The 26223-nt window shown below is 40.8% G+C and overlaps 1 protein-coding gene across 1 annotated transcript in view; it reads left to right on the top strand.

Annotated features, from left to right (window-relative positions):
• Window positions 1-26223, top strand: part of LOC134336850 (NADPH--cytochrome P450 reductase-like) — a 102147-nt gene that overhangs the window by 14323 nt on the left and 61601 nt on the right. The window contains exon 2 of the mRNA XM_063031428.1: window positions 16465-16669. Within this exon, the coding sequence (XP_062887498.1) occupies window positions 16476-16669 (194 nt within the window). The 5' untranslated portion in view covers window positions 16465-16475. The remainder of the gene's footprint in view (window positions 1-16464; window positions 16670-26223) is intronic.

The raw sequence follows: 26223 nt of genomic DNA, 5'->3' as shown, positions 1-26223 counted from the left end.
AAGCTAACAGATCTTTACCAATATGAGCATTGTGATTTTTCATCAGTTCCTAACTTCCCAATTGAAATAGTCAACCAGTCATTGAGGAACTAGTGCTGGCTTGTCAGGGCAAAATGTTGCATAATATGCTTGAGGCAAATTTCTGGAAGTGGAGAGGAGTTTCTCTGCTGTTTACTTTCTTTTTTACATAATACTGTAGAAAGAAACATTTAGGCCCATTATCTATTCTGGTCTTGCTAGAGTAATGGTAAATTGATCCTGCAGTTATTCTCTGCTTTCTAAGATTCTTTTTTCCTAAAAAGATACAAAGTCCGCACCTCTTTTGGTCTCTGACAAACCATAATGTGCCTACAGTTGTCTGTGTAAACAAATTCCAATTATAACTAACTCAGTCCTGCCTCTTCAGCTTGGAGCAGTGGAACTTTTCAGTGTATTTTACCAGTTGATGCATGTTTCATTTTGTATAGAAAAAAAATCCTGTTTACCTTATTAACCCTGGGTATCCTTGACAGCAGGTTTTGCGATAGTGATGCTCTTTTCCCACTGTTACCATCAAGTAGGAGGTACAGAAGCCTGAAGGCACACACTCAGCGATTCAGGAACAGCTTCTTCCCCTCTGTCATCTGATAATTAAATGGACATTGAACCCTTGAACACTACCTCACTTTTTAAATATACATTCTGTTTTTTGCTCGATTTTTAATCTATTCAATATCTGTACACTGTTATTTATTTTTTTCTTCTATATTGTGTTTTGCATTGAACTGCTACTGCTAAATTTCACAACACATGCCGTTGATGATAAACCTGATTCTGATTTTAAAAAAAAGATATTGTACCCAAAGTCGCTGTTTCTACCAACTGTTCTATGTTGTCTGCTCAGATAATATTTTTGTTTTACTTTGCTCTTAGCTGAAGTAGAACCATTAAATTGTGCTACCTCAGTTGTTGCATTGATCCAAGTGTGCATTGTACCTGATATTTCAAAACATTAACTACTTGCATAAAAAGTTCTGTGAATGCTGGAAATGTGAAATTGAGGTACTAGTACAGCTTGCAATGGTATTCATAAGTTATCTCTTAGTCCTTTTGGGAAAAGTGGCTTGGAAAAATAAGGATTTTCTGATTCTTGTTGGTACATTTTGTCTGAAACATACCATGTTTTTAATTGTTTTCTCTTCTTCCTACCACATCCCCAACCCAGCTGAAGCAGCACGGCAGCTTAGTGGTTAGCACAATGCTTCACGATACAGGTGACACAGGTTCAATTCTTGTTGCTGCGTGTGTTGGCTTTGTACGTTCTCCCTGTGACTGAGTGGGTTTGCTCCAGTTTCGTCCCACAGTCCAAAAACCTACCAGTTCATCATTGTAAATTGTCCTGCGATTAGGCTAGGATTAAGTCAGTGGATTGCTGGGTGTCATGGCTCGAGGGGCTGGAAGGACCTGTTCTGCACTACATCTTAATTAACCGTGTGTCTTCAATACTTCTTTCAGTGCCTCCCATCATAGTGCAGTACAGGTCCTTCCCAGATTATGAACACTAACTTCTGCGTAGCTCGTACATACAAATGACCGTTTTTGCGATCAGCAGTATGGATTTGCTGGCTGCTGGCTGGGAATACTGCTTGTGGCCACACTTCTAACTTGTGAATTGTCAGACTTACGAATTTCACAGGAGTAGAACCCTGCTGTTTTCTGGGGAGGCTTGTCTGCACAGTTGGATATCCAAGCCAGAGTTTAGCCCAAGGGTGATGACGTTCATGTCTCTGGTTAATTCTATCCAGTTCAAGATAACTCACTTAACTAGTACATTAACTAGGTTCTTGATTGGACATGGCATCAAAGATTGTGGGGAGAAGGCCGGGAACCGGAGTAGAGGAGAAAAAAAAAGGATCAGCCATGATTGAATAGCGGGGCAGACTCGATGGGCCAGATGGCCTGATTCTGCTCCTATGTCTTATGGTCTTATCTACCAGAATGAGCATTTACTTCTGTAACCATGGATGCACTGTAGCTGAAATAAGTAGCTTGTGGAATATACTTTGAAGGAGAGGCATGGTAGCGTAGTGGTTAGCACAATGCTTTACAGTACAAGCAACCAAGGTTCAATTCCCACTGCTGCCTGTAAGGAGTTGCTGCGTTTCACCTGTGACCATGTAGGTTTCCTCGGGGTGCTCCAGTTTCTTCCCACAACCCAAAGACCTACTGGTTGTAGGTTAGTTGGTCATTGTAAATTGTCTTGTGATTAGACTAGGGTTAAATCAGCAGGGTTGCTGAGCTGCGCGGCTTGGAGGCTGGAAAGGTCTACTCCATACTCTAACTCGATAGATAGATAAATAAACCTTCCTGAGGTCTTGTGCAGCATCTCTCAATCTACAATCTTCACTACCTGAAGGGGTAAGGGCAACAGGTGCACAGGAATGTAACTGCGCAGTATGTTCTTGTACTGCTTACGCATCACCTAACCTGGAAACCTGACGACGGGTTTCGGCCCGAAACGTCAACTCTACGTACCTCTTCTATAGATGCTGCCTGGCCTGCTGCATTCACCAGCATTTTTTGTGTGTGTTGCTGGAAACATATTGGCATTTCTGTGCTGATTGATTTAAATAGTTCAACACATTGGCTGACAGTAATGTTTGAGCGTTTACATCAGACAAATTAACTGTTAAAGATAGTTCATTACTTTTTCTAAGGGTAAATAGGGATGGGCAAGTAGATATCATTGGCACTTGTGTCGTATAAATTGAGGGGGAATAAAAAGTCAAACATGGTTCTGGTCAGTCTACTCTCAGATGCAATTTTATATCAGTCTCTTATAATGGCCACTTAAATTATTTTAACCCATAGAGATTCTTTCTTGGGGTTTATTTAAGGTTGCGTCAAGTCTGATTTATGGCTTTGTGCAATATTTGACTTGGTCCTGTACCCTCCGTACGTGTCCTTCCTAGGTTACGACAGGGCTCTGTTCTTGAGAACTCTTTGTACCCCAAACAGTTCACAAATTGGAAACACAAAGTTCAAATTACATTTATTATCAGTTTGTATATATGTTATACAACCTTGAGATTCTTCTAACATGCAACCATGAAACAAAGAAACCCAAAACTTTTTTTAAAAAGACCACCAAATGCCCAATGTGCAGACGAAAAAAAATACATGCAGACAATGAATGCAAGTTAATAGCGTTCTGAACTGGTCCACAAAGGGAATCCGTACACAGACCCTTAATTCAGCACAGAGTTGAGTAGCACTGCCTTGCCTTGGGCCCTGACACCCTGACCCTTTCAATCTGGCCTGGCACTTAAATCGTTCAGTCTCTTTGATACACTCTGGGTCCTGGACCCCACTGCCTTGATTCGGCCTGTACCGCACTTTCTGATTTGACCTGATTGAACCTTGGGTCTTCCTTGCTCTCATCTTCACCTTGCCTCTGTTCTGCCACATCAAACTGCCTCCAAGTTCAAAGAGAAGTTAGATGATATTGTTTGCAATGATCATTTATCAGAAAAGGTGATTAACAAAGTATTTAATTGTTTTCATTATTTCAATGCCACCAGCCAGAAGTTAGAGATTCACCAGCACCATCTTAAAAAAAGTTTTGTGAACCCTAAGTTTTCATGTGGCAGATGTCAGCAGCAACTGGCAAGTCCATCCTGCTGGTCTCCCAAGCACTTGTTTGTGTATATGAATTGTTAAAGGTTCATAAGCCGGGGTTGATTGATAATGTTACGTACCCCGTAACTGGGTTGCCAAACCAGCAGAAATGGATCACTCAGTTGGAGTCTGGATTACTAGATCTAAGAAAGTTTTATTAAAGAAACAAGCAACACAGTAATCGAAAGGATAATAAATGCAACAGTTCAGTGATGATAAACACACATGTACACAGAATTAAGTTAACAGCATCAATCAAGCTCTATCGTTGTCTAGGGGTAAATGACCAATTTCAAAGTGACACAAAGTCCAGTTCAATTTAGTTCAGTTCGCAGTAATCGTTGCCATGGCGATGGACAATGTGGGGGGAAGGAGAGAGAGAACAAGAACGACTGATCATTCAGAAACGGCTTCCACTCACAGACCTGCGATATTGCTCACAAGCAGCTTTCGGGCGAGTCCTTTGTGATGTCACCTGAGGTCACCGACTGTGACCCCTCCTCCAGATGCGGTCGATCCTCTGCAGTGAACCTGGCACCCAAGCAAGGGTGGACACACACCGGGTTCCCGCTGTGACGAGAATACACATAAAATTAAGATGTTTGCTGGCCTGGGTTAGCATCAGTGACATCAGCAAGTGGTCTGCCACCTGCCCTCAGGGGAAGGAGAGATAAGGAACAATGGAGCAGCGTCTGGAGATGTGTAATGAAGGGACGGGGGAGAGAGAGCTGTCTGGAGTGGCTCCCCCCTTTGAACCTTGAACTGTTTGAAGTGATGGACAGGCGATACCCCAGCAGGGGGATAAAAAGGGACCGGTTCGCTAAGGCAACACACACGCCACCCGAGGTAACAAGACCCTGGAAGCGGTACGCTTCTCACGAGTCGGTGGGAAGTACCAGCCAACGGCCAGGGTGGAAAGGTACGATCAGCGGGAACCCGGTGTGTGTCCGCCCTTGCCTGGGTGCCGGGTTCACTGCAGAGGATCGACCGCATCTGGAGGAGGGGTCACAGTCGGTGACCTCAGGTGACATCACCAAGGACCCGCCCAAAAGCTGCTTGTGAGCCTTATCGTCGGTCTGTGAGTGAAGCCGTGTTGGAATGATCAGTTGTTCCCGTTCTCTCTCTCTCCCTCCCCCCACATTGTCCATCGCCATGGCAACGATTACTGCGAACTGAACTACTAAACTGGACTGAACTTTGAGTCACTTTGAAATTTGGTCATTTTACCCCTAGACAACGATAGAGCTTGATTGATGCTGTTATCTTAATTCTGTGCACATCTGTGTTTATCATCGCTGAACTGTTGCATTTATTATCCTTTCGATTACTGTGTTGCTTGTTTCTTTAATAAAACTTTCTTAGTTCTAGTAATCCAGACTCCAACTGAGTGATCCATTTCTGCTGGTTTGGCAACCCGGTTACGGGGTACGTAACACCGCTGATCGTACCTTTCCACCCTGTGCGTCTATGGCTTGGTTCCGCAACCAGCCTTCCAAAACGACTCCCGCCGACTTGCGGGGGGGCACTGTTTTCAGGGTCTCGTTACTTCGGGTGTCGTGTGTGTCTTGCCTTAGCGAACCTGTCCCTTTTTATCCCCCTGCTGGGGTATCGCCTGTCCATCACTTCAAACAGTTCAGGGTTCAAAGGGGGAGCCGCTCTAGACAGCTTTCTCTCCCGTCCCTTCATTACATATCTCCAAATGCTGCTCCATTGTCTTCCTTATCTCTCTCTCTCTCTCCTGAAGACAGGTGGCAGACCAACTGCTGATCTCACAGGACAGCTAACATCTATGTGTATTCTTGTCACAATAATTAACTCAATAATTGATGTATACAGAAACAAAATCCTATTATTGCCTTTTGTTGATATTTCTTAGGTTGGCACTGGAATTTAATTTTTAGACCATTGCACCTTGGCCTAGCAATTTAGCAATTTCAACCAGAGTGGTTGTCCTTTATCTGATAAAAAAGGTTAAGGTTCTGATTTATAAATTAATTGCTTAAATTATATGGATTGTAGGCCGGCTTGTTGCGCAATGACATCAACGCCAGACTCTGGAATGGAGGTTCCCAGGTTCAAACCCAGTCGGGTCCGCTCCCGAGTACGCTTTCCATCCGTCCCGGGTTGAGTGTCGAGATCGCAACTCAACCTCGTAAAATAAAGGGAAAAATACTGCAAAGTGTCTGTGTGAGGAGTGGCGCGCCACACAGTCTCTCTCTCTCGCTCTGCGCCTTGTGAAAGGCATGGAAAAGACATTGTCCCACCAACATCACGCACGCACACGCCAAAAATAAATGAATAAATAAATAATATGGATTGCAGCCCTGTAATGATTTTTGTAAGACTTCTTTGTAGTGGAGTCCAGATATTGTTTTGATAAATCTAAAATCATTTGTTCCAAAGCCAGTGTATCCTTGAGGTATGATGCTCCTGTACTTGGAGGAGATCTAATCAGTACTATCAAGATCATTAGATTCTGGAATAGTTATGGAGGACTGGAAAATGCAAATATCATTACACCTTTTAAGAAGGGAGGGAGGCAAAAGACAGGAAATTATAGGCCATTTAGCTGGATCTGAGTGGTTGGCAAGAGGTGAGTATTATTAAAGATGAGGTTTCAGTATATGTGAAAGCATATGATAAAATAGGCCAATGTTAGCATGCTTTCCTTATGGGGAAATCTTGCCCGTCATATCATTTGGAATTCTTTGGGGAAATAACTGACAGAATAAACAAAGCAGAGTCAGTGGATGTTGTTTATGTGGATTTTCAGAAGACCTTTGACAAGTTGCCGCATATGAGGCTGCTGAACAAGATGAGGGCCCATGGTGTTACAGAAAAGATACTAGCATGGATAGAAGATTGGCTTCTATCTTTGGAGGCAAAGTGTGGGAATAAAGGCGGCCTCTTCTGGTTGGCTGCCAATGACTAGTGGTGTTCTGCAGGGGTCAGTATTGGGGTGCTTTTCATGTGATTTTTTCCCCCATGATTTGGATGATAGAATTGATCACTTTGTGGTCAAGTCTGCAGATTGGGAGAATGGGCAAAGCGGTAGCAGATGGAATACAGTGTAAGGAAGTGCATACTCGTGCATTTTGGTAGAAGGAATAAGGGTGTGTCCTATTTTCTAAATCGGGAGCAAATTCAGAAATCTGAGGTGCAGAGGGACTTGTCTCTGCACAAGATTCCCTAAACCTGAAGATTAACTTGCAGGTTGGGTCAGTAGTACTTGCAGGTTGAGTCAGTTGTCAGCAAGTGCAAATTGAAGGATGTAATGCTGTGGCTTTATATAGCATTGGTCAGACTGCACTTGGCATATTGTGAGCAGTTTTGAGCCCCTTACCTAAGAAAAAATTTGCTGGCATTGGAGAGGGTCCAGAGGAGGTTCATGAGAATTAATGCAAGAATGAAAGGGTCAACATATGACTAGCTTTTGATGGCTCTGGGCCTGTACTTGCTGGAGGTTAGAAGTGGGGAAGAACTTATTGAAACCTATCAAATATTGAAAGACCTTACTAGAGTGAAGACAGTGACTACATTTCCTATAGTGGGGGAATCTAGGTCCAGAGGGCACAGACTCCAAACACCAGTGCATTCCTTTACAACAGAGATGAGGAGGGATTACTTGAGCCAGGTGGTGAATCCGTGAAATAAATTGCCAGACGGCTAAGGAGACCAAGTCATTGGGTATATTAAAATCAGAAGTTGATAGGTTCTTGATTAGTGAGGGCATCAAAGATGATGGGGAGAAAGCAGGAGAGTGGGATTGAGTGAGAAAAGAAATCGGTCATAGAATAGGCAGAGTAGCCTAATACTGCTCCTATGTTTTATGGTCTTAAGTACAGCTATGATACTACTTCTACCCCTTTTAATTCCAGTCTCTATAGATGCTTGAAAGCTCTGTTCCATTCATTGCTTTGACTTCTGTAATGGCTGCATTTTATTTCATGTAAATAATGAGGCCTAGTCGTTATCAACCTGAGTTGCCACTGAGTTCCTTCAGCATTTTGTGTGTGTTGCTTGCATTTCCAGCATCTGCAGATTTTCCTCTTGTTCTCCTACCTAAACAAATGCCGACCAATTTGTGTCTATGTGCCCTCCTGTGAAAGACTGTCGAAGAATAAGCCTATGTCATCAGAGAATATGCTTCCTTCTGGAGCCAGCGGGTTGGTTGTATTTCATTTTAACAGCCATGACATGTTACTTTGTACTTTGAACATGACAACCTTTTCCTTAATACCCAATCTACTTTAATTTAAGTAGATTGGGTGTTAAGGGAAAGGGTGTCATGTTCTGTACTTTCAGGTGGCATATACAAAGGTAGCTTATATGAAAATTGTGGATACAAAGGCAGGGCTGGGAATAAACAATATGACATTCTAGATGATCTATAAATATTGCAAAATGATTTATTATTGGATGTATATGATAAAGCTTTTTTTTAATGATTTAAAAAAGTGGAAACATAAGTACAATTGGTCATGCCAGTCAGATATTTGTGGAAATTGATTTGAATGCTGGGATAGTTTTTTGGAATAGAATTAAGACTAATAGGTAAAAGTGTATTGACTAGTCTGGCTCCATTGTTTACAGGTTATTTTCCATGAGCTCTTCCTTCATAATCCTCAAACACTAGCGTGCCCTAAAAATATGAATTTGATAGATACCATCTGATGCCTTCAACTATCAATAGCCGCAGGTGAACCTGCTAGTGAGTATCTAAGCCAATTCACTGTACAGCCATTTCACGAAGTACTATCCTGTGCATTTGCCCAAGAGATGCAGCAAATATTAATAACCACACCAGCCAATTAAAGTAATGAAATTCCATTTCAATTTTGAATGCATTAGTGGTCAACTGAATCCTTTTGGCAGAGTTCAATATGAACAAGGAAATGAATTTTTTTCCCAGGTGTGTGAAGCCCAATTGGTTGAAGTAGGCAGATTCTGAATACTAATGTAGATGATGGGCTGTCAAATTTTACTTCGACTCTTTATATTAGAATGATTTATTAACTTTTGTTTTAAGCTTTTAATCTGTTACTTTGTACAGTGTTGAATCGCGCTTAAAATAATATTGGGTTGGGGAAGGGGGTGGGGTGGTAAGCTATGTTCCCTCTAAGCTGTGTGCGCGCACACGTTTTTCAACCAGCGCAGAAAGGAAATTAATGAGCGCACGGAAGGTTAGTTACATAAAATAATGCAGTAATTAATAATTATACTTATTGAAAATAATCTTTTAGCTAAATGTTTCTGTTAACTAGTTAGTCGGTTTTTCAAATACCACAATGCACGTTACTAATTTATGTCACCTCACCTTTTGTTCCGGTTTGTACAGCTGCATCACGGCGGCAGCCATCTTTGGCGGACAGTGTTAATATTGTAAGGTTTACAAAGATCTGTTTCAAATCCTGTAGATAGCTTACTAAGTTTTTATTGAAAAACATATTGATTCACTATGTCGAATTCAAAAGAAGCGAAGGGCGTGAAGCGCAAAAGAACTGCAAATTTGTTTAAAGTTGAATGGCTTAACAAAATAGTAGTAACTGTTACACCAAAAGCTCATGAGGTCATGAACATTCAGCTACGAGAAATATTTATGTATGATTCGAAAACTGGAGTTATCTGTTTGTATTGTTGTGGTGCGAAAGTTGCTGGAGAATTTGCTAGTGGAAAGAAGTGGGATGATATTTGAAAACTTGACTCTTTGAAGCGACATTTGGCAAGTAAATCATATTTGTGCGGTGTACAAAAGCTCGGGCAACAGAACCTGTCTTTACCCGTTACAGGAGTGCTATGCATGTTATGGTTGAGTGCAGATGAGCAAGAGTGAAAATGATCAAACCTAGAGGAGATCAAAGTTCTTATCGACAGTGTGTTGTTAGCTGTTAAAATGAATAACCCTTTACATTCTGTTCAACACATTAATGAACGTATGAAAAAGTATGTTCAACTCCCAGACAGCTGGCAAAGTGAAAATTTTGCGTTCGAATTTCTGGAGACTATCAGCTATATTGTTCAGAAAGACATGTTTGAAGAAATAGCATCAGCAGATTTTCACACGTTAGCAGTTGATGAAGATGAGGTACAAGAATCGTCAGCTTTTGATTCCTCTGCAATTGCAGATTGTGACTTCACATTTGGCGATGAACAAGTTAATGCCTTATGTCTAAAATATCATGATTTTCTAGCTGAAAATACTGTAATAGTTAGACAGTTTAATGATTTCAAATTTTCCATGCAAGAAAAATTAAATCCAAATTGATTTCAAACTTTGCTCAAATGGTGACATTTGTACTTCAAAATGAGCAGTTTTGTGACCTTGCACAGTTGATGGACATTGGGGGAACCTTTCTTGCGTCTAGTGCGGACTGTGAGTGAAGTTTTAGCCTAATGAATCAACTCAAAAACAAGCTGAGAAACCAATTAGATGAATGTCATTTGGATATGTTAAAAAGCTATCAATTGGATGGAAGTTCTATTAGTCTAGATAGAGTTTACAAAGAATGGGTAAAGCCAAAGACGAGAGAGAGAAAAAATAACTGAGTGACTTAAATATGTATGTTATTTTGTTGTTATTCTGTGCAGTTTTATGTCAAATATTTTGTAAACCTACATAAACTGTACCATGTGTGCATTCAGTGCACACATACTTTGTCACAGGAAAAAAATTTACACAACATAATATTTTTGCGCACACTGACTACTAAAAATTAGAGGGAACATTGGTGGTAAGCCGGAGTAAGAGAGTGGGGATAGGAGTACAAGTTGGCAGGTGTCCTTTCCAGTTGTGATGAAGGCTCAATACATTAACTATTAATACCCTCTATAGATAGTACTTGACTCACCAAGCCTCTTCAGCATTTTGTGTTGCTCAAGATTTCCAGTATCTGCAGAATCTTGTGTGTGGATAATTTTGATCAATTTGATGTTTTGATCCTTAATGTATTATTCCGAATATTGGTCAATCCAAGTGTCCAGAACTCATTGCTCATTCCAACAGATCTAGTATTATCTTACATGATTTGAAGAATAGACCTAATGAAGGTGCATCTTCCAGGCTGTAAACACAGGATATTCTTCATATGCTGGAAGTCCAAAGCAACACACAGAATGCTGAAGGAACTCGCAGGTCAGGCAGCATCTATGGAAATGAATAAACAGTTGGCAGTTCAGGCCGAGACCCTTCATAGAAACATAGAAACATAGAAAATAGGTGCAGGAGTAGGCCATTCAGCCCTTCGAGCTTGCACCGCCATTCAGTATGATCATGGCTGATCATCCAACTCAGAACCCTATACCTGCCTTCTCTCCATACCCCCTGATCCCTTTAGCCACAAGGGCCATATCTAACTCCCTCTTAAATATAGCCAATGAACTGGCCTCAACTATTTCCTGTGGCAGAGAATTCCACAGATTCACCACTCCCTGTGTGAAGAAGTTTTTCCTCATCTCGGTCCTAGAAGGCTTCCCCTTTATCCTCAAACTGTAACCCCTTGTTCTGGACTTCCCCAACATCGAGAACAATCTTCCTGCATCTAGCCTGCCCAATCCCTTCAGGATTTTATACGTTTCAATAAGATCCCCCCTCAATCTTCTAAATTCCAATGAGTATAAGCCTAGCCGATCCAGTCTTTCATCATATGAAAGTCCTGCCATTCCAGGAATCAATCTAGCGAACCTTCTTTGTACTCCCCCTATGGCAAGAATGTCTTTCCTCAGATTAGGGGACCAAAACTGGACACAATTCTCCAGGTGTGGTCGCACCAAGGTCTTGTACAACTGCAGTAGTACCTCCCTGCTCCTGTACTCGAATCCTCTTGCTACGAGTGCCAGCATACCATTTGCCTTTTTCACCACCTGCTGTACCTGCATGCCCACTTTCAATGACTGGTGTATAATGACACCCAGGTCTCGTTGCACCTCCCCTTTTCCTAATCGGCCGCCATTCAGATAATAATCTGTTTTCCTGTTCTTGCCACGAAAGTGGATAACCTCACATTTATCCACATTAACTTGCATCTGCCATGAATTTGCCCACTCACCTAACCTACCCTGCATCCTCTTAGCATCCTCCTCACAGTTAACACTGCCGCCCAGCTTTGTGTCATCCGCAAACTTGGAGATGCTACATTTAATTCCCTTGTCTGAGTCATTAATATATATTGTAAACAACTGGGGTCCCAGCACCATATATCAAAGTTGCTGGTGAATGCAGCAGGCCAGGCAGCATCTATAGGAAGAGGCGCAGTCGACGTTTCAGGCCGAGACCCTTCGTCAGGACTTCCCAGCACTGAGCCTTGTGGTACCCCACTAGTCACTGCCTGCCATTCTGGAAAGGTCCGATTTATTCCTGTCTGCCAACCAGTTCTCTATCCACATCAATACCATACCCCCAATACCGTGTGCTTTAAGTTTGCACACTAATCTCCTGTGTGGGACCTTGTCAAAAGCCTTTTGAAAATCCAAATATACCACATCCACTGGTTCTCCCCTGTCCACTCTACTAGTTACATCCTCAAAAAATTCTATGAGATTCGTCAGACATGATTTTCCTTTCACAAATCCATGCTGACTTTGTCCGATGATTTCACCGCTTTCCAAATGTGCTGTTATCACATCTTTGATAACTGACTCTAGCATTTTCCCCACCACCGATGTTAGGCTAACCGGTCTATAATTCCTCGGTTTCTCTCTCCCTCCTTTTTTAAAAAGTGGGGTTACATTAGCCACCCTCCAATCCTCAGGAACTAGTCCAGAATCTAAAGAGTTTTGAAAAATTATCACTAAAGCATCCACTATTTCTTGGGCTACTTCCTTAAGCACTCTGGGATGCAGACCATCTGGCCCTGGGGATTTATCTGCCTTTAATCCCTTCAATTTACCTAACACCACTTCCCTACTAACATGTATTTCCCTCAGTTCCTCCATCTCACTAGACCCTCTGTCCCCTACTATTTCTGGAAGATTATTTATGTCCTCTTTCGTGAAGACAGAACCAAAGTAGTTATTCAATTGGTCTGCCATGTCCTTGTTCCCCATAATCAATTCACCTGTTTCTGTTTGTAAGGGACCTACATTTGTCTTAACCAATCTTTTTCTTTTCACATATCTATAAAAGCTTTTACAGTCAGTTTTTATGTTACCTGCCAGTTTTCTCTTATAATCTCTTTTCCCTTTCCTAATTAAGCCCTTTGTCCTCCTCTGCTGGACTCTGATTTTCTCCCAGTCCTCAGGTGAGCCGCTTTTTCTGGCTAATTTGTATGTTTCTTCTTTGGAATTGATACTATCCCTAATTTTCCTTGTCAGCCACGGGTGCACTACCTTCCCTGATTTATTCTTTTGCCAAACTGGGATGAACAATTGTTGTAGTTCATCCATGCAATCTTTAAATGCTTGCCATTGCATATCCACCGTCAAACCTTTAAGTATCATTTGCCAGTCTATCTTAGCTAATTCACGTCTCATACCTTCAAAGTTACCCTTCTTTAAGTTCAGAGCCTTTGTTTCTGAATTAACTATGTCACTCTCCATCTTAATGAAGAATTCCACCATATTGTGGTCACTCTTACCCAAGGGGCCTCTCACGATAAGATTGCTAATATACCCTTCCTCATTGCTCAATACCCAATCTAGAATGCCCTGCTCCCTAGTTGGTTCCTCGACATGTTGGTTCAAAAAACCATCCCGCATACATTCCAAGAAATCCTCTTCCTCAGCACCCTTACCAATTTGGTTCACCCAATCTATATGTAGATTGAAGTGACTGATTATAACTGCTGGACTGTTGACTTTTGTGATCCTGGCAGATCAGTATGATGTGACTACAAGCTCATATTTTCTATTAGGATATGAGATTTGGTGATTTGATTGTTGGAATGAGTAGTGATTCCAATTTTGCAGCTTAAAGCTATGACACTGACTTAAATTATAAAGACTAATGAAGTTATTTTGGAAAAAGCCTTTTAAATTATCAGTTTAAGTGTTAACTTAATCATAATGTTTGTGTTGATCCTATAGTTAAACAGATTTCTTGAAGTTGTTGCAGGTTTAACGTAACAAGAAATTATTGCTAGTACTATAATCACAGTAACTTTCAGATGGCTTTCATGAATATCTTGGTACATACCACGGGTATATTTTCCTCTTCCCAAACTCCTTGTACCTTCTGGTTTTATGTCAGTTTTTCCATGTTTCTCGATGTATATATTGGGCACATATTTCTGAATCTGAAAATCAGATCATAGTTTGAAGTCCAGAAGCTTGAGCATCTAATCTAGGCAGGTGCTGCAGAAATGTCTGAACTATGGTCGCTTAGCTGGGAAGACATGATACTGAGAACTACTCTGGATGAGCAGGAGTTCTAACATTATGTCCTGAACAATATTTCTTTCTATCGCAAAAACAAACATGTGCACTGTCATTATTACACAACTGCATCCGGAAGCTCGCTTTGCATGCTTTGGCTGGTTTATTTTAAATATAAAGCATATTCAGAAACTGGATTTGTGAGTCATATTTTGGCAAAGATTTAGCTGCATTCTCTCCTGTTTTTTCTCTTATACACTATAACGCAACTTTTCTCCCCCTTGAGAACAGATGTTGCTCTTGTGTCAGCCTATCCACTATCTTTTAAGATTTGGAACAACTGTGCACCATGTCACTTTAAATTATGTTAGAAATGACAGCTTTATTTTCTTTGGTAAATTTTGCAGTATCTGGACATCACTGGCAATGCTAGCATTTATTGTGCACCCTTAATTCTCTTGAAGCTGGTGGTGAGTCCCTATCTTGAACAGCTGTTGTCCTTCTGGTGCTGAGCACTGTTGGAGACTAAAGTCCTTGGTTTGGAGGTAGCAGTTGCAAACTTAGGAGGTGCTGTCAGAGTATCTTGGTGACTAACCGCAGTGCATGTTGTAGATGGTGCAAACTATAATGATTGTGGTGGTGATGAGAATGAAGGCGAAGCTATCCTATTTATTAGCCTCCTATGTACCCTCTTAATTCTCTCCTTCACTGAAGTATAGTGGCTGAGTGCATATTGTTTACAATATGTAAACGATATTGTATGACAATAAGTTGCTTATAACCTTTCCCGGGCTCACATTTGGAAGAAAAAGTGCAGCAAGTGCAAAAACACAACTGTTAATGTTTGCAAGTTTCCCTGGGTTATTGTACTCAATTGCTGGAGCTTATTAACCAGTGCCTCAGTGCTCCGTCTTGAAGAACTACAGTGGTTCAAGGTGGCAGCTGACAATATAATGCTCAAGGACCATTTGGAGATTAAGTGCTTCCTCTGCTCTCTACGCCAACATACGTGGTGAATGAATCAAAGAAAACAGTGCTGCAGCTTGGGTACAAAAATGCGAAGTTGTTTGCAATGATCATCAAGTTCAACTGTACTCAAAAGCCAGGTGGCATTTTTGTTTGTTGTGTACTGGGCCTAAATTTACTTGCGTATGTTGAAAGCACTTTTCACCCATGTGAAAACAGTGGTTTATGAATGACTGTAAAATATTAGGGAATAATGGGTCCACTAAACACTTGTTGTTTTGGATTTAAGAGAAATAGCTCTATCTCAATTTACACTAAAAAAATACTGAGATAAGCCTCACACACAGAGCTCTAGGAATTCAGCAGGTCGGGCAGCATATATGAAGAGGAGTAAGCAGTCAGTATTTTGGGTTGAGGCTCTTCATGCCTGGAGTAGTTCTGGTTTACTTGCCGAAGAAGGGATGTAATTTCCCTAGAGCAGGAGTTCCCAACCTTTTTATGCTTGGATCCCTACCATTAACTGAGGGGTCCAAAGACCCCAGCTTGGGAATCCCTTCCCTAGAGGAAATGTAGTAACAGTTCATCAGTCTGATTCCTTGGGGTGGCAGGCTTTTCATATGAATGATAGGTTAACTTGAACATTATTCACTTGAGTTTAGAAGAATGAGAGGAAGCTCCCTGGAACATACAAAATCTAGGCAGACTGGATGTCAAGAGAATGTTTCTGGAGTATAGGAGAAATGTTTTCACTGAATGGGTTTATCTCTGGAATTATCTAGTATGGAAGGCCAAGTACTGTATGTTAATGTATCTATGTAGATTTCTGGACCCGATATCACAAGGGCTGTGAGGAGTAAGAAGATCAGGATTAACTGCATTAAATGGTGGAATGTGTTCAATTGTTTGAATGGCCTCCTCATATTTAATGTCATTAAGCTTTCAACTGTTGCCTTTGGGTGGATTAATCTTCCATTCCACACCTGAATTCAACAAAGGACTTTTACCAGTCACTTGTAAGCTTGGTGTCATTGTGATGGAGATATTTTCATCTCTAGAATTTGGAACTTGGAAAATTGTAAGAGTGACACAAAAATAAGTATATTTGGCTATCAATAAAACTCAAGTTCTGGAAATGGGATGATTTTATTCAGCAGTTTTAACACAAATGTGTCTTCCCACCCTGCTTCAAATACCTGAAAACATCCTTCGTCCTTCCTAGATGTTGCTCGCAATAAATTCTACTGACTACCTACTTCCAGGGACACATTAGCAGCTTAATATTCAATAACTGTGAGAAATAGTCATCCTCACAAGAGAGCACGCTGTGATTGGAATCTTTTTTTCCCCTTTGCTGCACCTCATTGTATCACTTTTGAAGTAAGTGTTTAGATCCTGAACAGCTTGTATCTCTAATATATTTCCCGTCTAACAAACCCATTACTGGGAAAAAGATATTTGTATATTTGATATATTTTAGTGTGGGGAAACTCTGATTTAATTTTTCTAAGACCAATAATCTATCCTTTTTTTCAGAATCCTCGTTAATGAGAAACATGGATTCTGCTGAAGCAGAGAATATTGCATCCACAGCAGACAGTACTGCTGAGCTAGTGGAAGGATCATTCTTCAGTACGTTGGACATCTTTCTATTCTCCCTTCTTGCTGGGTTTGCAATCTATTGGTTTGTCTTCAGAAAGAAAAAAATTGAAGTCGCTGACTACAAAACAATACAGCAACTGTAAGTGTTTAAATAAGAGATCTGATAAAGACATTAAATTAATTGATTTGTGTTCTCTGTGGGTAGTTGGGGAGTATCCTGAGGTTGGCAAACAGTGATAGTCATTCTTTGAAATTTTCTGGGCTGTTTGTAAGAATGGTTATCATATTTTATCCTTCAGTTTAATTTCACCTTAATGCTGTCACCAGCCTATGTATTTCTCTCATGTTTCTAGACTCTACCTCTAGTTAGATTTGGAATGAAAGGATTATTTTTACTAGATATTAAAACAAGTGTTTTTTTTTCCTCCCCTAACAAGAAAAAACAAAAAATTCCTGAGTGCAGTTTTGTTCAGAGTAAATCTATTCTGGCATTGCTGAGTGTCACACAGTCATAGTTATACAGCACAGAAACAGGGCTTTCATCCTACTGCACTCATGTAGATCTTTTAGCCGAACAACAATTATCCCATTTGCTTCAGTTGTGGATACTGTCACTGAGCCACTTGCAATCTGATTTTTTGTTTAGGAAGTGGGAGAATGTCTCATGAAAAAGAAAGGATGCAACTAGCAACCTCTGCCATCACTTTCTCCAGTACTAATACTGGTTGCTGTTGGGGGTCTACTAAACTTATGAAATGAAATATCTTTATTGTCATTGCATAGTACAATTTGTCATGCACCAATACAGCGAAAATGAGTTTGCAACTCTCATACTCAAAGCTATAAAACAACAAATAAAATAAACAAACAATAAATAAAATCAAGTAACCAGCCAGTACAAGCAATATCCAGCAGTACAAAAGCACAACTCAGATGCATGACGACCATAAAACCAGTATTAAAGTAGCAATATAACAAATTTATGGGTGATGCTTGATCGATTGGTTCAGAGCAATTATAGCTCTGGGGAAAAAGCTATTTTTCAGTCTGGAAGTGCGGGCATAGAAAATCTTATGCTGGGTGAACTCAGCAGGTCGGGCAGCATCAGTCAGAAACGATGAGTCGACGTTTTGGGCCGGAACCCTTCGTCAGGAGTGAAGAATGAAAGATGGGGAAGGATTTGAAGAATGCTTGTAGCGTCAGTTGATAGGCCAGTAATTTGAAAGACAAAGGGGTGGGGGAGGGGGAGCATTGACGTTATAGCCCTGAAAACAATGGGTGGTAGAAGAAGGAGGTGGAACCGTGAGGGAGCTGGGGGAGGGGGTAGAGTGAAATAGGGATAGAGGAAGGGAGGGGGAGGGAATTACCGGAAGTTGGAGAATTCTATGTTCATACCAAGGGGCTGGAGACTACCTAGACGGTATATGAGGTGTTGCTCCTCCAACCCGAGTTTAGCCTCATCATGGCAGTAGAGGAGGCCATGTATAGACATATCTGAATGGGAATGGGAAGCAGAGTTGAAGTGGGTGGCTACTGGGAGATTGGAGGACCGCTTCGTCGAGCACCTCCACTCTGTCTGCCACAACAGACAGGATCTCCTGGTAGCCACCCACTTCAACACTGCTTCCCATTCCCATTCAGATTTGCCCATACATGGCCTCCTCTACTGCCATGATGAGGCTAAACACAGGTTGGAGGAGCAACACCTCATATACCGTCTAGGTAGTCTCCAGCCCCTTGGTATGAACATAGAATTCTCCAACTTCCGATAATTCCCTCCCCCTCCCTTCCTCTATCCCTATTTCACTCTACCCCTTCCCCCAGCTCCCTCATGGTTCCACCTCCTCCTTCTACCACCCATTGTTTTCAGGGCTATGACATCAATGCTTCCACTCCCCCGCCCCTTTGTCTTTCAAATTACTGGTCTATCAACTGACACTACAAGCATTCTTCAAATCCTTCCCCATCTTTCATTCTTCAGTCCTGACGAAGGGTTCCGGCCTGAAACGTCAACTCATTGTTTCTGACTGATGCTGCCCGACCTGCTGAGTTCATCCAGCATACTGAAAGTGTTGCTTTGATCTTTTACAGCATCTGCAGATTATTTTGTGTTTAGAAAATCTTATAACGTCTGCCAGATGGAAGAAGTTCAAACAGATGATTGCATGGGTGTGTATTGTCCTTACAGATGCTTGTAGCTTTCCTTAGGCAACGAGAGCTGTAGGTGTCCTCCAGGGCTGGGAGCTGTATCCCGATGATGTTCTGTGCACTAGAGAGGACCCGCTGAAGTGCTTTCCTATCAGCTGCTGTACAACTGAGATACCACACAGAGATGCAGTATGTTAAGATGCTGTCTATGGTGCAGCGGTAAAAGGTCACCAGTGTCTGTTCAGGTAGACCAGCTTTCAGGAAGACCAACTTATTGATCAGAGTTTGCGGCCAGTCACAATGAAGGATTGTCTTAGACAGCAAACTGGAAGTGTAAACTGGCGTTTTAGAGAGGGGGAGTGAAATAAAGATCAAAACATGCACGTGTATTTAGAATAGGAATGAAGAGGAATTTCTTCAGCCAGGGTGTAGTCAATGTGTGGAATTGAGGCTAAATCATTGGGTTTGTTTAAAGCAGAGGTTGATAGGCTTTTGTTAAGTAAGATTGTCAATGATTGTGGGGAGAAAGCAAGAGAAAATGAGATTGAGATGGGAAAATAAATCAGCCATGATCGGTTGGCAGAGCAGGTGTGATGGGACGAACGGCCTAATTCTGCTCCTATGTCTTACGGTCTTATGATTAAGATGGAAGTTAAAAGTTCACATTTTTTGAAGATGTTTATTATTCAAATAAATTATATTTAGAAATGGTCAGTAAATTTATACATAACATTTAAATAGCTGGTGCTAGTGATAGTAAAGATGGTTATCAGAACTTGGAGCCTTGATCAGCTGGGTAAATATGTCAAGGGATGGCAAATGGAGTTTAATTCTGATAAATGTGAGGTGTGGCATTTTGGGAAGACAAATGAGGATGGCACTTTCCCAGTGAATTGTAAAACCCAGGGAGTGGGTAGAACAAAGGGACCTAGGAGTACAAGTACGTAGTTTTCTGAAAGTGGTGTTGAAGGTGGATTTTGGCACACTGACCTTCATCTGTCAGTGAATTGAGTATGGAGGTTGGGGTGTTATTGAAGTGGTACAAGATGTTGGTGACATCCCATTTGCCACATTATATTCAGTTTTGGTTATCCAGTAATAGGAAAGATACCATTAAGCTTAAGAGGTCAGAGGAGATCTATGAAGATGGTGCTATGATTCGAGGGACTGTGTTATGGAGAGAGGGTGCATGGGTTGTGACTTCCTTTCATTGGAGCTTAAGAGAATGAGGAGTGACTTGAAGGTGTATGAAATCATGAGGGGCATGGATAGGATTCATGCGCAGTCTTTTTCCTAGAGTTGGGGAATCAAGAATGCACACAGTATACGCAATAGGATTAATGATCTTGTTGCGCAGTTAGAGATTGGAAGGTATGATGTGGGCATTACTGAGTAATGACTGGAAGATCATCATAATTAAGGAGCTTAAGTCCAAGGACATGCATTGTATCGAAAGGAGAGGCCAGTAGGCAGAGGGGGTGGTCGGCGTTTAAAAAAAGTGATATCAAATCCTTAAAGATGTGACATAGGATCAAAAGATATGTAATTGTTGTGGGTAGAGTTAAGGAACTGCAAGGGTGTAAAGACCTTGATGGGAGTTATATACACACCCTCGAACAGTATCGGGAGTGGGCTACAAGTTACAACAGGAGATAGAACAGGTGTGTCAAAAGGGCAATGTTATAATAGTCATAGGGGATTTCAATATGTAGGTAGATTTAAAAAATCAGCTTGGTGCTTAATCTCAGTAGAAGAAATTTGTAGAATGCTTTCATTATGGTTTTTTAGAGTAGCTTGTGGATGAGCCCACTGGGGAAAAGCCATTTTGGATGGGGTCTTCTGCAATGAACCAGATTTGATTCGTGAGTTTAAGATTAAGGAATCCTTGGGTGCAATAATCATAATATGATGGAAGTCACCCTGCAGTTTGAGAGGGAGAAGCTAAAGTCAGATGTATCATTACTACGGTGGAGGAAGGGGAATTACAGAGGCCTGGAAGAGGACCTGGCCAAAGTTGATTGGAAGGGGACACTAGCAGGGATATCTCTGGAGTTTCTGGGAGCATTTCAGAAGCCACAGTGTAGAACTATCCCAAAGAAGTAATAATATTCTAAAGGGAAAATGAGGCAATTATGGCTGACAAGGGAAGTCAAAGACAGCATAAAAGCAAAAGAAAGGGCATATAATATAGCAAAATTAGTGGGAAGCTTTTAAAAAAGTAAACTTTAAAAAAAAAGTAAAAATTTTAAAACGGAAGTAAACTTACAAAAAAAAAGGTGAGAAAGGGTGAAGTATAAATATAAGCTAGCCAACAATATGAAAGAGATAATAAAAGTTTCTAAAGATATGTAAAGAGTAAAAAGAGGCGAGAGTGGATATTGGACCACTGGAAAATGATACTGGAGAGGTAGTAATAGGAGACAAAGAAATGGCGGATAAACTTAGGTATTTTGCATTGATCTTCATTGTGGAGGACTTTTGCCAAGTGCCAGAAATTTGAGATTGTCAGGGGGTAGAAGTTAGTGTAGTCCCTTTTACTAAGGAGAAGGTGTCTGGGAAGCTAAAAGTAGATAAGTAATGTGGAACAGATGGACTACACCGCAGGGCTTTGAAAGAGATAGTTGAAAAGATTCCCGAAGCATTATTAATTATCTTCTAAGAATCACTATATTCTGGAATGGTTATTGGAAAATTGTAAATGTCACTACACTCTTCAAAAAGGGATGGAGGCAAGGAATTATAGGCTAGTTAGCCTGACTTCAGTGGTTGGGAAGATATTGGAGACAATTACTTATGGATGAATTTTTGGGGTACTTGGAAGCACATGATAAAATGGGCCAACGTCAACATGGTTGCCTTAAGGGGAAATCTTGGAATTAATGGCCTGGTAGCCAAGGTTGTGGACAATGTAAAGATAGTTGGAGAGGCAAGTAGTGTTGAGGAAGCAAGGAATCTGCAGAAGGACTTGGATTTGGTGAATGGGCAAAGAGGTGGCAGATGGAATACAGTGTAGAGAAGTGTACGGTCATGCATTTTGTCAGAAGGAATAAAGGTGTAGATTATTTTCTAAATGGAGAGTGCATTAGCCATCAGAGGTGCAAAGGGACTTGGGAGCCCACATGCAGGATTCCTTAAAGGTGAACTTGCAGGTTGAGTTGGTGGTAAGGAAGGCAAATACAATGTTAACATTCATTTCGAGAAGACTTGAATATAAAAGCAAGGACGTGATGCTGAGGCTTTAAGACATTGATCGGAACGCACTTGGAGTATTGTGAATAATGTTGTGCCTAGAGGAGGGTCGAGAGGAGGTTCACAAGAATGATCACGGGAATGAAAGGATTAATGTATGAGGTGCGTTTGATGGTACTGGTCTGTACTCTCTGGAGTTCAGAAGAAGCTTATTGAATAATGAAAGGCCTAGATAGAGTGGATGTGGAGAAGATATTACCTATAGTTGAGAAGTCTAGGACCAGAGGGCACAGCCTCAGGATATAAGAAATATCTCTTTAGAACAGAGATGAGGAATTTCTTTAACTAGAGTGTGGTAACTCTGTGAAAGTCATTGCCGTGGATGGCTGTGAAGACTGTCATTGGGTATATTTAAAGTGGAGGTTGATAGGTTCTTAATTAGTAAGAGTGTCAAAGGTTATGGGAAAAAGGCAGGAGAATGGAGTTTGAGTGGGATAATAGATGGAGCATGATGAAATGTTGGAGCAGACTTGATGTGGCCAAATGGCCTAATTCTGTTTCCAAGTCTCATAGTCCTATGCTCTTAAGCACTAGAGGGCATCCGGAGAGATTTAATAGGAACTGGAAAGGCAACTTTTTCACCCAGAGGCTGTTTAAAATGTGGGAATGTGCTGCCAAAGCAAGTGGTTATAGCACTACATTGGTTATGGCTTCGTATTGAATCACTCTTCTCTCACTTTAAGGTGATGCCCTTTTTGTTCTTGATTTCCCCAACTGTGGGAAAAACACTATGCCAGGACTTCCCAATTTTTTTAAGCCATGGAACCTTACTATTAACTGAGGGGGTCCGTGGACTCCTGGTTGGGAAACCCTGTACTATGTGCATCACTCTGGCTACACCCCCATAATTTTGTACATCATTGTAAGATCATCTCTTATTCTCCTGTGCTCCAATGAAGAAAGTCCAAACTACTATTGTGTATTCTTGTTACATAAGAATAACTAGCATATTAGAACCAAAAGCTCGAGAAAATCTGTAGATGCTGGAGATCCAAAGCAACACATACAAAATGCTGGAGGAACTCAATAGGCCAGGAAACTTCCATGGAAAAAAGTGTTAAAGTTGACGTTTTGGGCCAACACCTTTCATCAGGACTCAAGGTTGCCAAGTAGATTTGAGATGATGTTAGACAAAATTAAATTTTGAAACAACTTGAATTTCAATGAAAAATCCAAGTTCAATGTTGTGATTCTGGCTCAAATTATTCTATTGCAATTTCTTTTCCTCTGAATGAAAACAGACTTGCAACCATCCTTCAGATTGTCAGGGATGGTGGTTTGGAAATGATTAAAAGTGAATGTGAAAGGGGAGCTATGGCTTCTTCATGTGTGGCTGTGAGTTAGCTGATATTTGATGAGAATTTATGCACATTTTCTGCAAGTGTTCACTGTCTCACAATTAACTTGGTAAGTGCTATTGATAAAAATCAATTTTTGTTTTAATTTTGCATTGTAATTAGCAAGCACGAATGTTGATTGTTACCTAGTATTTTTTTTTGCTTTCTGTAATTGTTTGATGTAATACATCATTCATTTGAAGTGAAAAGAACGGGATATGTCGTGAGTACTGATCTTTTATGATGGGTTATGTAACCATAGCAGCAGACTACCTCAGTTCAGCCCTGAAACAGCTGCCTTTAAGCTCGGCTAGTCTCTTCAAGAGGGTATTGAATGTGATGCTGCTGTTGCCAAGGGAAACACCAGTGGAAAAGAGAAGCAGATTGCAAAAAGATTCCCTATACAGAAGAAACAACTAGAAAATTGAATTTTAATCTAAGTGCTCAAAGGCCAGCAAATGATAGTATGGGTATAGTGACAGTGCAAATTTACATCAGCTGAGATTTCCACTGAAGAATTGTGAGGCTATACTTTATCGTTGTACTCAAAGATGTTGATTGTGGATTGCTGACAAGAGTGAATAGTTCACTCGGGACAGTCAAAGATAAAGGTGGCATAAATGCAAGGGAATTCTGCTGAATTTGTCTGTTTCCATGATAAGCTGGGAAACTTGCAACTGGAAATATGGGCTGCATGTACTCTGTTCGCCAGCAGGATACAGATCTAAGCAGGTTGGTGTTTACTAATTAATGTTGTTGAATTATGCTTGCGTATTCTGTGCTAATATATTGAATGCTTTAGGTTTGACTTGTGTTACATCGAAAGTGGAGGCTGTCTCCAGAAGGCAGTATTTCCTAGTTGTTGCTAGGATCTCCTTTGATGTTACTGTATTGGAAGACTGGTAAGAAATGAGTCATAAAAGAATTGCACATGTTTAAAATACAAATCAAAGGACTGGAAGTGCTCAGCACATCAGACTATGAGGGAAGTTGTTCACATTTTGGGCCAATGGCCTTTCATCAGGAGAGGTGGGAACAACCATGTTTTGTGCTACCTCTGGTCTGGCTAAGTGCATTACCAACAACTCAGAAGTTCAACACTATCTAGGATAAAGTTGATTGGTACTCTGAATGCTCATTTATTCCTTATACCATCAGCACATGGGGGTACAGTTACTTCCCTGGGCTAGCTGGATAACTCCCAAGCCTGAGACCCTTAAATCAAGAAAGCGAGCAGCAGATGAATGGGAGCCCCACCCATGTTTGTTCCTCTCTCAATCATATACTTTCTGACTTGGAAATGTGTCATTGGATCTTTGTCACTGGGTCTAACTTACAGAATTCTCTACCTAAGAGCATCTTGGGAGTACTTTCACCAGGAGGACTATACAGTATTTACTACCATCTTGAGTAATAAGTTTATTTATTTTCATTTAATAAGATTCAGTGCAGAATAGGTCCTTTGAGCTACACTGCCCAGCAATCCCTTGATTTGATCCCAGTCTAAGCACATGACAATTTCCAATGAGCAATTGACTTACTAATTGGTACATCTGTGGACTGTGGAAGAAACCCATGAGGTCACTGGGAGAATGTACGAACTCCTTAAAGTCAGCGGTGGGAATTAGTCTTGTCAGAACCTGAAAATAATAAAAGAATGTTTGATAAATGGAAACTAAGAGAGGCTGATGAAAATGATGCTGCTAGCTGAGAGGGTGTGCTGAAAGTTTGTTAATTGCACATAAAAGAATGACAGAAAAGAGGGAAAAAAAATGCCTGAAATTGAGTTAATGGAAGTCGGAAATTGAGAATGCTCGATATACTTGAGTGTTAGGGCAGCATCTGGAGGAGCTGATGCCCTCTGGAAATGATGTAACTTTAATGTTGCCATTAATGATGGTAGAGGCTTTCTCCATCTTCATATCAAATGTAAGTTTGTAGCTGCACTACCTTGAGCAAAGAGCAGTCACAAAATTGAGATGACTTGCAAGATATTCTCTGTTCAAAAAATTTTCAGGGATATTAGTTCCGGCATTTTCTTTATATTTAAAATAATCATTAGGTCAGGCAGGAGAGAAACAGCACTTGAGCAATGAATTTTCATTGGAGTGCCTGTTCTATGAATAGGAACTGCATTATGCTTGCACAACATTGGATGGACTGCTATCTTGTCTAGCAATGTCATTTAGTGTAGGGAAACAAGTCTAAGTACCCCACCAGCTGCTGTTTTGAAGTTCATCTCTTGGCACCTGAGATGAGGATTAAAGGGTATTTTGTTTTAGTTTGACGTTTCAGTTAATATATTTCATGATTTGATGCTACTGGATAAAGCTTCAAAGCAACGTTAAATAAATTGCTCATTTCCCACAAGGTGTGTAGTTTCATTTACTTAAAAGACACCTGCAAAGTGGGTTGTTAAAGTTCCAATAGGGCTTCAAGAGCTTTGTCTCTGTAAGACCTCATCATGCAAAGCAGCACCAGGTTAAGTCAGCATCCACTTACTTTTGTATTTGGTGCACCCTTTTATGCTGAAACAAATTGATTTTAAATTATAATTAAACACTTTGGAATAAATAAGACTGCCTCCAATGAGGTCTAAGCTAATCTTTTCTTTGTCAGTATCTTTGAAGATTCCTTTGTCTCCGAACAAGTCATACCAGGTTCATCTTTGCTTTTCTTCGAATGTGTTTTGTGATTTCTGTTGGAAAGATGGTTGATTTTTTAAAAGTACACATTAGTACCCATTGTGTGCTGGTCTTGTAAGGAATGAATATTTAGAGTGGTTGATCGGTGCCCTGTCTTTTTCTGAAAATTACAAGTTCAGCCATACCTGCAAGGACCAGATTTGATTCTGCCCCATGGAGATGCCTGTTGATTTTTGTTCTCTTTTTGACTGCATGGATTTCCTTGGGTTGCTCTAGTTTCTTCCCACATCACAAAGATACACTATGATTTAATT

Source organism: Mobula hypostoma, chromosome 23 (assembly GCF_963921235.1).
Source record: "Mobula hypostoma chromosome 23, sMobHyp1.1, whole genome shotgun sequence".
In the NCBI taxonomy this organism is placed as follows: domain Eukaryota; kingdom Metazoa; phylum Chordata; class Chondrichthyes; order Myliobatiformes; family Myliobatidae; genus Mobula; species Mobula hypostoma.
This window is presented reverse-complemented; position numbering and strand designations above follow the sequence as displayed.